Raw genomic sequence first — 15,783 nt, 5'->3', positions numbered from 1 at the left:
CCTCCATTTGAAAATGTGGGCGTTATCATCATTACTGTCTGATTCCAATCAATGCAAGTCATCAGAATCAGGTATTACACCAATTTATATTCTTGTCTTTGTGAAAGAAAGACATCTATATGTGTTACACATGCTTGTATTATCATTAAACACATTTAACTTGTTTACAAAAATGTCTCTTTCATAAATAAATAAATATAAATGATATATATATATAAATGAGGTGGATCCCCTCGAGTTGGTCAATTGAAAAGTAGCTCGCCTGCACTACGCCATACGTAGTGGGTATATTGAGTGGGTATATTGAGTTATATTGAGTTACTGAGTTTTTATTCTTGGTCAGATATCATTTGTTGAGATGTGTGTTGGCCCTGTGACGAGGTGGCGACTTGTAGGCTTCAGCACCCCCCGTGACCCCGAAAGTGACAAGCGGTAGAAAATGGATGGATGGATGGGTGGTTTGGTACTCTTTTACAATCAAGTGTCTCTACAGGTATCGACAAGGTTTAATTAATTCACATGAATCACAACCTCTTAAAGTAATGTTTTCACTGAGGGCATGCCAGGCTGGGTTCTTTGTCACGTATTCATTAAATCTATGGGTTGATTTTGTTCATTTGTGGTATAATCCCCGTCATCACTAATGCATGTTATGTTACAATGTTAAACACATTTTACTTGGAATTTAAAGGCCTACTGAAACCCACTACTAGCGACCACGCAGTCTGATAGTTTATAAATCAATGATGAAATATTAACATTGCAACACATGCCAATACGGCCTTTTTAGTTGACTAAATTGCAATTTTAAATTTCCCGCGAAGTATCCTGTTGAAAACGTCGCGGTATGATGACACGTGCGTTTGACGTCTCGGGTTGTAGCGGACATTAATTTCCAGCCCGATCCAAGCTATAAATAGTCTGCGTTAATCGCATAATTACACAGTATTCTGGACATCTGTGTTGCTGAATCTTTTGCAATTTTTTTCATTTAATAATGAAGTCAAAGTAGAAAGATGGCTTCACGGTGGCAGAGGGGTTAGTGCGTCTGCCTCACAATACGAAGTTCCTGCAGTCCTGGGTTCAAATCCAGGCTCGGGATCTTTCTGTGTGGAGTTTGCATGTTCTCCCCGTGAATGCGTGGGTTCCCTCCGGGTACTCCGGCTTCCTCCCACCTCCAAAGACATGCACCTGGGGATAGGTTGATTGGCAACACTAAATGGTCCCTAGTGTGTGAATGTGAGTGTGAATGTTGTCTATCTGTGTTGGCCCTGCGATGAGGTGGCGACTTGTCCAGGGTGTACCCTGCCTTCCGCCCGATTGTAGCTGAGATAGGCGCCAGCGCCCCCCGCGACCCCGAAAGGGAATAAGCGGTAGAAAATGGATGGATGGATGGAAGTAGAAAGATGAAGGTGGGAAGCTTTTAGCCTTTAGCCACACAAACACAGCCAGTGTTTCCTTGTTTAAAATTCCTGAAGGTGAAGCTTTACTGTGGATCAGAGCGGTCAAGCGAACATGGATCCCGACTACATGTCAACCGGCAGTTTTCGGTGAGAAAATTGTGGTAATAAGTCGGCTCTTACCGGAGACATCAGCGGAACTTCTGTCCTTCCCTCAGAGACTCTGGCCGTCAACACACCCGTGGCCACACCCATCCGACTTTCAGGTACTATTTAATCTCAGTAAAACACTAGCAACACAATAGGCAGATAAGGAGCTTTCCAGAATTATCCTAGTAAATGTGTCTAATAACATCTGAATCGCTCCCACTGCAATCGCCTTTTTTTTTCTTTCTAGTCCTTCACTCTAAATATTCTCATCCACGAATCTTTCATCCTCGCTCAAATTAATGGGGAAATTGTCGCGTTCTCGGTCCGAATAGCTCTAGCTGCTGCTGGCTATGATTGCAAACAATGTGAGGATGTGAAGAGCCCTACAACCCGTGACGTCACTCGCACATCGTCTGCTACTTCCGGTACAGGCAAGACTTTTTTATTAGCGACCAAAAGTTGCTAACTTTATCGTCGATGTTCTCTACTGAATCATTTCAGCAAAAATATGGCAATATCGCGAAATGATCAAGTATGACACATAGAATGGACCTGATATCCCCGTTTAAATAAGAAAATCTAATTTCAGTAGGCCTTTAAACCTAAAGCATATCAAATAAAAAAATGTATGAACAAAAATCCACCCTCATGTCCTCTTATTTCTAGGTGCTTCTAGATCTGCCACCTCCACAAGAGGTCAGGGTCCCGCTGGATCCGGGCGACAGAGTGGTCAAGTTTCCCAGAATGACAGTGCTTCAGGACAGAGGACTCAGCTGCAACAGCAAGCCCAGACTTCCACGGTCAGGCCGGGGCAGCAAGGTACACTGACAACCACTGGTGCGCTGCAGCAGCAGCCCCCTGCCCAGGGACAAAGCATGGGGATGGGGCAGGGCCAGGCCAAGCCTGGGCCAGTGGGAGCAGCGAGCGGACCTATGGGTCAGACCAGGCAGATGGGTCCAACAGGAACGACGCCTATCCCTATGGTGAGTATAGCAAGTAAAGATTCCTTATATCGGTACGATTCACTACATGTCCGAGTGGCATAGCTCGAGCTTCGCTACTTTTTGAAGCGGTAGCATTTCCAGGAGCTTAGCTATTTTTAGACCCACGTAAAGTAGTAGCGCCCGTAAAAGCTACAAAGAGTAAAAATGGTCAGCAAATTCATCCATCCATTACTGCTGATTGTCCCTAGTGGGGATCCAGTAAGGGTGATTGGTTGGTTTATGTAAGACAGGGGTGTCCAAAGTGCGGCCCGGGGGCCATTTGGGGCCCGCAGGTCATTCTTGGAAAAAAAACACATAAAAAGTGGTATAAAAGTGCAAACAGGTGAAATGTAACAAGAAATTGTTGCAATGCTTTATTAACACAAAGCTGCCATGCAGGCTGTTTCTTTCTTAAAAAATAATAATGAATCAAAATCAATGTCATTTTGATAAATTGACCTATTCAAGTCTTCAATTACGTCACATTAAATATTCCACTTTGAGATATTTTTGGGGGAAAATGATGCATATTTTGTGTTTGACATATAAAAAACTGAGCTGTTTTTTTTAAAGAAGGGCCTAAAATAAACAAACAAAACATAAACAACAATAAAACTTAAAAATGACGTATATATCTGATGTTGATCTCGAGATTATTGTGCTAAAAGTAAACAGTAAAAAAAAAATGCATAATTTATTTTTTAACACTTTATTAAGTAGGACACTTTTGGATCCCCAATTATTTTAGTGTGATTTGTTTTTAAGTGTCATTGCTCAAAAAATAATAATGAATCAAAATTCAAAATTAAAGCTCCAATTGTTATATAATCTCAAATATTCCACCCAAAAAGTTATTGGGTGAAAATATTGCATATTTTGTGTTTTTTCCTATTTTTTTTTACCAACGTTGATCTAGAGATTTAAAACTTACATAATAATAAAAATATTAATATTGAATAATGACACATTTTTAATTTTTTTTTTGACCAAAACCCTTTGGGGTCCCCGGGATCATAACTGAGTGGAGGCCTAAATCTATATTTTCTATACATATATAGTATTGGTTTATAAAATAAAAATTATGAAAATGGCCCCCGCTTGCTTTGATTTTTCAGTGTACGGCCCTCAATGGAAAAAGTTTGGACACCCCTAATGTATGAGAAAATTCATGATGATTGGCTGGTTTACAGTATTTTTTATTAGACAAAAATATTTTGCACTTTTCCTTAGGCCAGGTTGTCATTTTGCCATTTCTGATGAAACAGTCATTTATCCTGTGCTTCAACGTCCGACATTCCTATAGAGAGTACTGTTTGTATTTTGGTGTTTATTTGAACATTTCTTTGTTTAACTGCCTTTAATTAAATTGATTTCCAGTGTTTCTCCCCCCTGATTTTGTACATGGCATCGCAACTTTGCAAGTTAAAAGAAATGTTTAATATGTTAAAAAGCCAGACAGAGGCCGTGTTCCCATTTTGTGTTTATTATGATAAACAATCAAACTGAGCATTTACAGTTATTATCCTATTATTTCTTTGGTGGAAAGTAGAGATAGCTTTTTTGCCGATATTCCGATACTGTTCAACTCTTAATAACCGATTCCGATGTCAACCGATACCGATATATACAGTCATGGAATTAACACATTTTTATGCCTAATTTTGTTGTGATGCGCCGCTGGATGCATTACACAATGTAACAATGTTTTTCAAAATAAATCAAGCTATGGAAAAAAATGCCTACTTGGCAGATGGGGTGTATATTTTAGCGACCCGGAAGAGTTAGTGCTGCAAGGGGTTCTGGGTATTTGTTTTGTTGTGTTTATGTTGTGTTACGGTGTGGATGTTCTCCCGAAATGTGTTTGTCATTCTTGTTTGGTGTGGGTTCGCAGTGTGGCGCAACAGTGTTAAAGTTGTTTATACGGCCACCTTCTGTGTGACATGCATGGCTGTTGACCAAGTATGCGTTGCATTCACTTGTGTGTTTGAAAAGCCGTAGATATTATGTGATAAGGCAGTGCCTTTAAGGTTTATTGGCGCTCTGTACTTCTCCTTACGTCCGTGTACACAGCGGCGTTTTAAAAAGTCATAAATGTTACTTTGTGAAACCGATAATTTACAATATTAGATTTTAAAGCATTTATCGGCCGATAATATCAGCAGTCCGAAATTATCGAACATCCCTAGTGGAAAGTTTTACAATAAGTTGAGATGTATATTTTTATTTGTATTATGGATGCAGCGAGCTACTTTTTCCGTGTAGCTTGCTCCAATTCTCAGGGGATATCATCCCCAGTAGCTGAGCAACATTTCATTGAGTGTAACTAGTAGCTTAGCTCCCTACATTTTCCAAGACGCTTGCCCATCACTGTTTATTATACTGTAAAATATTTGGTCTTGTATTGCATCTGATAGAAAAGCCATAAACAATAGCATAATTTCTTTCTACTGGAAAATTCATTTTTTTAAGGTCCATTGTGTAATTAAAAGCTGATTGATTGATTGATTGAAACTTTTATTAGTAGATTGCACAGTACAGTATATATTCCGTACAATTGACCACTAAATGGTAACACCCGAATAAGTTTTTCAACTTGTTTAAGTCGGAGTCCATGTTAATCAATTCATGGTAGCATCGATTATGTAGTTGTGTATAAATAAATGTTGTATGTTGCATGGAGGAGTGCTTTTATTTTGCAGCAGCAGAACTAGTAATGCTAAATACAAGGGGTGTAACGGTACACAAAAATTTCGGTTCTGTACGTACCTCGGTTTAGATATCACGGTTCGGTTCATTTACGGTACAGTAAGAAAACAACAAAATATACATTTTTTGGTTATCTATTTACCAAATTTGTAAACAATGGCTTTATCCTTTTAACATTGGGAACACTATAATAATTCTGCCCACGTTAATCCACATTAAACTGCCTCAAGTTGTTGCTTTGATTAAATAAAATGACAAAACCTTTCTTCTACATATAAAAAGTGCAACATTAAACAGTTTCCATTGTTATCATCGGCCGATAAATGCTTTCAAATATAATATCGGAAATTATCGGTATCTGTTTCAAAATTATTGCTATCTGTTTTAAAAAAGTAAAATTTATGATTTGTTAAAGACGCGGCTGTGTACACGGGCGTAGGAAGAAGAACAGCGAGCCAATAAACCTCAAAGGTACTGCCTTTGCGTGCCGGTCCAATCACATAATATCTATGGCTTTTCACACACAAGTGAATGCAAGTCATACTTGCTCGACAGCCATACAGTTCACACTGAAGGTGGCCGTATAAAGAACTTTAACACTGTTACAAATATGCGCCACACAGTGAACACACACCTTCATTCCGGAAAACCATTAAAAAGAGTTTACATTCAGCTTAGAGATGTCTGATAATGGCTTTTTTCCCGATATCCGATATTCCGATATTGTCCAACTCTTAATTACCGAATCCGATATCAAAAATACCGATATATACAGTCGTGGAATGAACACATTATTATGCCTAATTGTGTTGTGATGCCCCGCTGGATGAATTATACAATGTAACAAGGTTTTCCAAAATAAATCAACTCAAGTTATGAAAAAAATGCCAACATTGAAGTCACAAAGCGCTTTTTTTTTTTTAACATCAGCAGCTTGTAATTTGGGACACGCTCTCCTTGAGAGAGCATGGGGAGGTTGAGGTGGGCGGGGTTGTGGGGGGGGGGGGGGGGGGGTCTATATTGTAGCATCCCGGAAGTGCTGCAGGGGCTTCCGGGTATTTGTTCTGTTGTGTTCATGTTGTGTTACGGTGCAGATGTTCTCCCGAAACGTGTTTGTCATTCTTGTTTGGTGTGGGTTCACAGTGTGGCGCATATTTGTGACAGCTTTAAAGTTGTTTATACGCCCACCCTCAGTGTGACCTGTATGGCTGTTGACCAAATAGAGCTGGGCGATATGGCCTTTTTTTAATATTGCGATATTTTTAGGCCATATCGCGATATACGATATATATCTCGGTATTTTTTCCTTAGCCTTGAATGAACACTTGATACATATAATCACAGCAGTATGATGATTCTATGTGTCTACATTAAAACATTCTTCTTCATACTGCATTAATATATGCTACTTTTAAACTTTCATGCAGAGAGGGAATTCACAACTAAGTCAATTTGCCAAAACTTATTAAAGTTATTAGCAGGTGACTTTTCAAATGATGCTACATATTAGCAGTAATGCTACTTTTGGTAGCAACGCTTGTGCCCCACACTTGACAAATTAAAGTTGTCTATTCAACATATTCCCATTTGAAGCCGAACCACCGCCAGAAGATGAAACCAGTGCTGTTTTTCTTGGGAATTAATTCGTCCTTCAGTTGTTACCAGAGTCGCATCTTCGCAACACTCCGCTAGCATCACGGCTAACGTTAGCCACGCTGCTACTTCTCTGCTGAGCCAGGGCGTATACGTATGTGACGTATGACGTGACAGTATGTGACGTGTGTAAGAACCTGCGCTTACACTCTGAGAAGGAGACACAAGAAGGAGTGGGAAGAGCATGTAGTGTAACGCCCGCAGCTAAAAACAACGTATACTCGTATATTACGATACAGTCATTTTCTATATCACACAGAGACAAACCTGCGATGTATCGCATATATTGATATATCGCCCAGCCCTATGACCAAGTATGCTTGCATTCACTACCATGAATTGATTAACGTGGACCCCGACTTAAACAAGTTGAAAAACTTATTCGGGTGTTACCATTTAGTGGTCAATTGTACAGAATATGTACTGAACTGTGCAATCTACTAATAAAAGTATCAATCAATCAATCAATGTGTGTGTGATTAGTCATGGATATTATGTGACTGGGCCGGCACGCAAAGGCAGTGCTTTTAAGGTTTATTGGCGCTCTGTACTTCTCCCTACGTCTGTGTACCACTTTGTACAGCGGCGTTTTAAAACTCATACATTTTACTTTTTGAAACCAATACTGATAATTTTCGATATTACATTTTAAAGCATTTATCGGTTGATAATAACGTCAAGTATGATATTATCGGACATCTCTAATTCAGCTAGGTGAGCAGCTGGCAGTGAAGCACTTATGGAATCATTTAGCAAACATGAACGTGTTGCAGGGTATCAGATATCCCTGGAGGTTGGATCAGACCATTACGTGGGTTTCGGAAACTGGTACCGATACTGGATTGCCTCGACCATATTCTTGGATTTAAGCGAAGACAATTGCACCTACTTCCTCTCCTTATGGAAAGTAGTCTATGTGGATTGAAGTCTTGAGAAGCCTCTTAAAGGCCTACTGAAATGAGATTTTCTTATTTAAAGGAGGATAGCAGGTCCATTCTATGTGTCATTCTTGATCATTTCGCGATATTGCCATATTTTTTCTGAAAGGATTTAGTAGAGAACATCGACGATAAAGTTCGCAACTTTTCGTCGCAAATAAAAAAGTCTTCCTTTTACCGGAAGTAGCAGACGATGTGCGCGTGACGTCACGGGTTGTAGGCTCCTCACATCTGAACATTGTTTATAATGTGAGCCACCAGCAGTAAGAGCAATTCGGACCGAGAAAGCGGCAATTTCCCCATTAATTTTAGCGAGGATGAAAGATTCGTGGATGAGGATATTGATAGTGAAGGACTAGAAAAAAATAAAAAAATAAATAAAAAGCGCGGAAAAGAGTGGAGTGCCATCTCCGGGTTGGGGAGGAGACCCTGCCCCAAGTGGAGGAGTTCAAGTACCTAGGAGTCTTGTTCACGAGTGAGGGAAGAGTGGATGGTGAGATCGACAGGCGGATCGGTGCGGCGTCTTCAGTAATGCAGACGTTGTACCGATCCGTTGTGGTGAAGAAGGAGCTGAGCCGGAAGGCAAAGCTCTCAATTTACCGGTCGATCTACGTTCCCATCCTCACCTATGGTCATGAGCTTTGGGTCATGACCGAAAGGATAAGATCACGGGTACAAGCGGCCGAAATGAGTTTCCTCCGCCGTGTGGCGGGACTCTCCCTTAGAGATAGGGTGAGAAGCTCTGCCATCCGGGAGGAACTCAAAGTAAAGCCGCTGCTCCTTCACATCGAGAGGAGCCAGATGAGGTGGTTCGGGCATCTGGTCAGGATGCCACCCGAACGCCTTCCTAGGGAGGTGTTTAGGGCACGTCCAACCGGTAGGAGGCCACGGGGAAGACCCAGGACACGTTGGGAAGACTATGTCTCCCGGCTGGCCTGGGAACGCCTCGGGATCCCCCGGGAAGAGCTAGACGAAGTGGCTGGGGAGAGGGAAGTCTGGGTTTCCCTGCTTAGGTTGTTGCCCCCGCGACCCGACCTCGGATAAGCGGAAGAAGATGGATGGATAAAAAGTGACGGCTCTGGGCGGCGGAAGTGTGAGCGTTTCAGATGTAATTAGACACATTTACTAGGATAATTCTGGAAGATCCCTTATCTGCTTATTGTTTTAATAGTGTTTTAGTGAGATTGTAAAGACATTTTACCTCAAAGTTAGATGGCTGCGGTGAATGCCAGTGTCTCTCAGAGAAGCCAAGATCACAGCTGCCTTTTTTGACAGCTAGTGCAGGAGGACGCATATTCCACTCAAGTCTCCGGTAAAAGCTGACTTAATATCAGAATTTTCACATCCAAAAACATGCTGGTTGACATAGAGAAACATGTTCGCTTGACCGCTCTGTGTTAAAGCTTCACAACAAACAAAGAAACACCGGCTGTGTCTCGCTGCTAAAGACAGCTGCAATACGCCGCTTTCCACCAACAGCATTCTTCTTTATAGTCTCCATTATTAATTGAACAAATTGCAAAAGATTCAGCAACACAGATGTCCAAAATACTGTGCAATTATGCGATAAAAAGAGACGACTTTTAGTCGTAAGTGGTGCTGGGCTAATATGTCTGCTACAACACGCGTCATCATTCCGCGACGTTTTCAACAAGAAACTCCGCGGGAAATTTAAAATTGTAATTTAGTAAACTAAAAAGGCCGTATTGGCATGTGTTGCAATGTTAATATTTCATCATTGATATATAAACTATCAGACTGCGTGGTCGCTAGTAGTGGCTTTCAGTAGGCCTTTAATCAAATGTAATCTCCCCACTACTTCCAATGGCCAAATGTGTATGAAAGAATCGAATGTTTCTCTCTCTTTTTGCAGGCCAAGATTGAGACACCCCCAGTGACAGCCATCGGAGCAAAAGCGGCACCTGTAATGGCCTCAAAAGGAGCGCAACCTCCACTCACAGGCATAGGTGAAGGACTGTTAATGCTTCCCATTGGAAATAACGGAAACCTCATAAAAGCTTGTAAAGCCAATGTTTGACCTAATGAAATACACAATTTTGTTTTGATGCCCCCATTCTGAAATGTCATGTAAAGTGAGATATTTATTTCTAAGCAGCCAACAACATAAAAAAAAAAACAGAATAGGAAACAAACGACAAAACAAGACTTTTATCCTGCTATCTGCCTGACTCACCATCATCTGTTCCTTTCCTCCCACCTTTCTGGCCTCATCCTCATTGTCTTAATCATCCCGTGCAGGCTCCAAAGCTGCTCCGAGGCCGGGAGGGATAGGCAGTGCGGCTCCGGGTCAGCCGGGCATGGAGGGAGACAGCGTCTTGTCCAAGATCCTGCCAGGAGGAGCCGCTGAGCAGGCTGGAAAACTGGGAGAAGGTACAAGGAGTAATCGTATATAAATATATCAAAGTCATCAAGTTTTCTCCAAACAACGATTTAACCTCTATTTTGTTTTTTTCCAGCTATATCCGGTTTTGGCAAAAAGTTCACCTCTTTCTTCTAAAGTGCTATGTTTAAGGTGTGTTTGCATGGAGCCTGTAATGTGTATTATTAACTTCTGTTTTGAAGGAGGGCTTCACGGTGGCAGAGGGGTTAGTGCGTCTGCCTCACAATACGAAGGTCCTGCAGTCCTGGGTTCAAATCCAGGCTCGGGATCTTTCTGTGTGGAGTTTGCATGTTCTCCCCGTGAATGCGTGGGTTTCCTCCGGGTACTCCGGCTTCTTCCCACTTCCAAAGACATGCACCTGGGGATAGGTTGATTGGCGGTATAGCTCGGTTGGTAGAGCAGCCGTGCCAGCAAATTGAGGGTTGCAGGTTCGATTCCCGCTTCTGCCATCCTAGTCACTGCCATTGTGTCCTTGGGCAAGACACTTTACCCACCTGCTCCCAGTGCCACCCACACTGGTTTAAATGTAACTTAGATATTGGGTTTCACTATGTAAAGCGCTTTGAGTCACTAGAGAAAAGCGCTATATAAATATAATTCACTTCACTTCACACTAAATGGTCCCTAGTGTGTGAATGTTGTCTGTCTATCTGTGTTGGCCCTGCGATGAGGTGGCGACTTGTCCAGGGTGTACCCCGCCTTCCGCCCGATTGTAGCTAAGATAGGCGCCAGCGACCCCCGCGACCCCAAAAGGGAATAAGCGGTAGAAAATGGATGGATGGATGTTTTGAAGGAAAAATACGTAGAATGTAAAGTGTTCGAATAGGATACTATCAATGCTAAAAAAAAATATCCTGTATTGAATTGATTGATTGAAACTTTTATTAGTAGATTGCACAGTACAGTACATATTCCGACCAATAAATGGTAACACCCGAAAAGGTTTTTCAACTTGTTTAAGTCGGTGTCCACGTAAATCAATTCACGGAACAAATATATACTATCAGCATAAGACAGACATCACACAAGTTAATCATCAGAGTATATACTGTATTTTTCGGACTGCAAGTCGCAGTTTTTAGGTTTGGTTGATAACAGCACTCCCGTCCAAAGGCAAAAACCCAGTAACCCGCTTGGGATGGTTTCCTGCTGGCTCCGCTGTGAACGGGACTCTCGCTGCTGTGTTTGATCCGCTTTGGACTGGACTCTCGCGACTGTGTTGGATCCATTATGGATTGAACTTTCACAGTATCATGTTAGACCCGCTCGACATCCATTGCTTTCCTCCTCTCCAAGGTTCTCATAGTCATCATTGTCACCGACGTCCCACAGGGTGAGTTTTCCTTGCCCTTATGTGGGCCTACCGAGGATGTCGTAGTGGTTTGTGTTGTGGTTTGTGCAGCACTTTGAGACACTAGTGATTTAGGGCTATATAAGTATCAATCAATCAATCAATGTTTACTTATATAGCCCTAAATCACAAGTGTCTCAAAGTGCTGCACAAACCACAACACAAACCACTACGACATCCTCGGTAGGCCCACATAAGGGCAAGGAAAACTCACACCCAGTGGGACGTCGGTGACAATTGATTGATTTATTGATTGAACTCAATTTTGGTCAAAACTGAGCTGATAATAATTTTGGAGTTCCTAGGTGATATGCTTTACATTAGTGTATGCGATATTGTAATTTGTTCCGTAAGTAAGCTGTTACGCGCATGGCAGGACCTAGCAACTACCACATAACCGCGTAGATACAACAGAAAAACCTAGTATCTCAAGGGACCAATCGGAGCTTCTTTGTCAGTCGCCTTATTGTCTTTAATGAGACATTTGCACCAATGGGGGCCGACGGTCAACCTGATTATGTGATATTATGGCACGAGGGGATATTTGGAAGATTGGCCCAGGACGTTGCAAGCACCTTCATTAAATGTATTGTTCTTGATCCTTCCCCTTGCATACTCTTTTGGGCAGATAACTGTGGAGGTCAGAATAAAAATGGCTCTTGCCCAATGTGCAAACGCAGAATGGGGCCCACCCGAGATTGTGATAAAATATCTGGAGAAAGGGCACACGTTCATGAGAACAGATTCAATCCATGGCTCAATCGGCAAGAAAATGAAAGCTCAAGAAAACATCTATACGTTTGATGACTTTGTAAATCTTTGTAACACAGCATCAAGATAGATTGGTTTTCCTTTGTTTTCTCAAAATCAGCTAGAAGTGAGTTACTCGGTTTTGCCTTTGGACGGGAGAGCATACTTCAGACATCGACAATTATATCATCTGAGAAATGGACATTGTAACAGTGTCGGTCTTACCTGGTAGGATATGTACAGCGAGCAGTAAACACAGTGAGTTGAGAAACATTAGAACAAGAATATACATTTGATTATTTACAATCCGGGGAGGGTGTTAGTCTAGGGTTGTAGTTGTCTGGAGGTGTTCTTTTTAGTGCGGTTTTGAAGGAGGATGGATATGCATTTTCTTTTACCGAAGTTGGGAGTGCATTCCACATTGATGTGGCATAGAAAGAGGATGAGTTAAGACCTTTCTTAGATCGGAATCTGGGTTTAACGTGGTTTGTGGAGCTCCCCCTGGTGTTGTGGTTATGGCGGTCATTTACGTTATGGAAGTAGTTTGACATGTACTTCTGTATCAGGGAGGTGTAGCGGATTTTATAGACTAGGCTCAGTGCAAGTTGTTTTACTCTGTCCTCCACCCTCAGCCAGCCCACTTTGGAGAAGTGGGCAGGAGTCAGAGGTGGGAGTATAGCTCGGTTGGTAGAGCGGCCGTGCCAGCAACTTGAGGGTTGCAGGTTCGATTCCCGCTTCCGCCATCCTAGTTACTGCCGTTGTGTCCTTGGGCAAGACACTTTACCCACCTGCTCCCAGTGCCACCCACACTGGTTTGAATGTAACTTAGATATTGGGTTTCACTATGTAAAGCGCTTTGAGTCACTAGAGAAAAGCGCTATATAAATATAATTCACTTCACTTCACTAGTAACGCGCTACATTTACTCCGTTACATCTACTTGAGTAATTTTTTCGGATAAATTGTACTTCTAAGAGTATTTTTTATGCAACATACTTTTACTTGAGTATATTTATAGAGAAGAAACGCTACTTTTACTCCGCTCCATTTATCTACAATCAGCTCGTTACTCGCTACTTTTTTTTAATCGATCTGTTAATGCACGCTTTGTTTGTTTTGATTTTGTCAGACACGCATTCTAAGTAGAATCTACGCATGCCTGCGTTTCACCAATCAAATGCAGTCACTGGTGACGTTGGACCAATCAAACAAAACCAGGCGGTCACGTGACCGTCACGCGTCGAATCCGAACTAAAAAGGTTGAAAAACTTATTGGGGTGTTACCATTTAGTGGTCAATTGTACGGAATATGTACTGTACTGTGCAATCTACTAATAAAAGTTTCAATCAATCAATCAAAAGTGTAAAGGAAAAAAGACACTTTTTATTTCAACCGTATTTCCCGTCAAAAGCCTAAAGACTGATCGCACAGTTCCTGTCTTCACAATAAAAGTGCCGCTCCATCGCGCCTGCGCTAACAAAATAAGAGTCTCCGAAAGCCAGAGCATACAAGCTAGCAAACTACGGAGTTTGACGCCAATGTATTTCTTGTAAAGTGTATAAAAACGAAAATGGAAGCTGGACAAATAAGATGCCAAAAACCAACGACTTAAATGTGGTATTAGACAGAAAAGAGGAACTTTTTTTCTTCTCCATTTGAAAATGTGGACGTTATCAGCACTATACTGTCTGAATCCAATCAATACAAGTCATCAGAATCAGGTAATACACCAACTTAAATTCTTGTCTTCATGAAAGATAGGAATCTATATGTTAAACATGCATGTATATTCATTAAAACACCTTTGACATGTGAACAAAAACGGCAAAAAATATAAATTATATACTGTATATATGTTTATGTATGTATGTATATATATATATATATATATACATATATATATTTATGTATATATATATGATATGTGTGTGTATGTATATTTATATATGAGGTAGATCAACTCGTCTTGGTCATTTATTAAGTAATTGATTAACTTTAAAAATCTTTTTGGGGTGTTACCATTTAGTGGTCAATTTTACGGAATATGTACTGTACTGTGCAATCTAATAATACTAGTTTCAATCAATCAATCAATCAATACCTACTGAGCCTATGGTGCTGTTGAGTTATTGTGGCTCAATTTGCTTTGATTTTTTTAAATTTTCATGTTTTATTATTTAATATATATTATTGTTTTAGTTGCTTAAAAGATATTCCTGGCTATGAATTTGTTCATTGCTATTTTTATGTTTTTGTGCATTACTTGTTGCCGTAATCATTAAACAAACATGTTACTCATCAGTTACTCAGTACTTGAGTAGTTTTTTCACAACATACTTTTTACTTTTACTCAAGTAAATATTTGGGTGACTACTCCTTACTTTTACTTGAGTAATAAATCTCTAAAGTACCTGTACTCTTAATTGAGTACAATTTCTGGCTACTCTACCCACCTCTGGTAGGAGTGAGGTGTGATCTGGGGTGCTTTCAAAATAAACATGTGTGAACTGCAGGTCTCGTGGGAGGTTAATTAAGATTTTCCTCTTGTAGGCAGTAGAGAACAGTGCACCTAAACTTGTTGAGACGAGTGTTCTCCCAAAGGAGTTGGGAGAGTATGTTAGATCCCTCATGTTTGGTTCCGGTTACACAGACAAATGTATATTTACTGTGTCAGTCAATGTGTGTTTGCTAAGCTGCTCCATTAACGCTGAACACACTTTGCTATAGCTGACACAAGCATGTGTTCCTTGTACTTGTGTGCCTTCGATTTCTCATTACAATTAACATAAACATTAACTATAATTTTAGTTGCAAAAATATATTTTGGAAAAATATGTATTTCGAAAATATTTTTTATCCTAAAACAAAAATATGTTTAAGAAAAGTCTTAACAGGTATTTATATTTAAGATTTTTCCGATTTTTAAATGTATATTTTTTGCATTTCTGGTGGAATTAACTTTAAAATAAATTGGAACTTTATTTCATGGGTAAGTTACATTCAAGCAATCGTCTGAGCAGTTCATCCCTCGTTTATTGCTGTTAATAGGTTGACCAAGACAAATTAATTTCTACAAAGTAGGAATCATTCATTATAACTCAAATATTTTCATAGCTAGAACATACGAAGTACTACACAATTTTCAACATTATGAGAGCCCACTAGAGATTAAATAAACCCTATCTTAAAACAATAGAGTAATACTTGAGGCTGAGTCAACCAGTGGCCATAATACTGAACAGCAGACTGTTTGGTCTAGTCCTCATCCATCCATCCATTTTTTACCGCTTATTCCCTTCCGGGGTCGCGGGGGGCGCTGGCGCCTATCTCAGCTACAATCGGGCGGAAGGCGGGGTACACCCTGGACAAGTCGCCATTGGCCAATACTACTGTAGTATTGACTATATTGCATTCAAAATGGGGTCCCAGGGACTTTTATAAAATAGTGAA

The 15,783-nt window shown here is 40.7% G+C and overlaps 1 protein-coding gene and 1 long non-coding RNA gene across 8 annotated transcripts in view; one reads left to right on the top strand and one right to left on the bottom strand.

Annotated features, from left to right (window-relative positions):
* The window catches only part of LOC133555232 (uncharacterized), a 238,561-nt gene that overhangs the window by 190,044 nt on the left and 32,734 nt on the right, over positions 1–15,783 (bottom strand). For all 3 annotated transcript variants that reach the window (XR_009807295.1, XR_009807296.1, XR_009807297.1), the window contains one exon: positions 10,025–10,211. This is a non-coding gene — a long non-coding RNA (uncharacterized LOC133555232). The remainder of the gene's footprint in view (positions 1–10,024; positions 10,212–15,783) is intronic.
* bsna (bassoon presynaptic cytomatrix protein a) overlaps positions 1–15,783 on the top strand; it is a 295,215-nt gene that overhangs the window by 265,113 nt on the left and 14,319 nt on the right. For all 5 annotated transcript variants that reach the window (XM_061904831.1, XM_061904832.1, XM_061904835.1 and 2 more), the window contains 4 exons: positions 2,217–2,533; positions 9,704–9,797; positions 10,090–10,221; positions 10,308–10,363. In XM_061904831.1, the coding sequence (XP_061760815.1) occupies positions 2,217–2,533; positions 9,704–9,797; positions 10,090–10,221; positions 10,308–10,348 (584 nt within the window). In that variant the 3' untranslated portion in view covers positions 10,349–10,363. The remainder of the gene's footprint in view (positions 1–2,216; positions 2,534–9,703; positions 9,798–10,089; positions 10,222–10,307; positions 10,364–15,783) is intronic.

This window comes from Nerophis ophidion, linkage group LG06, assembly GCF_033978795.1.
Source record: "Nerophis ophidion isolate RoL-2023_Sa linkage group LG06, RoL_Noph_v1.0, whole genome shotgun sequence".
NCBI lineage: Eukaryota > Metazoa > Chordata > Actinopteri > Syngnathiformes > Syngnathidae > Nerophis > Nerophis ophidion.
The sequence above is the reverse complement of the archived record's forward strand: the minus strand, read 5'-3'. Positions and strand labels throughout refer to the sequence as shown.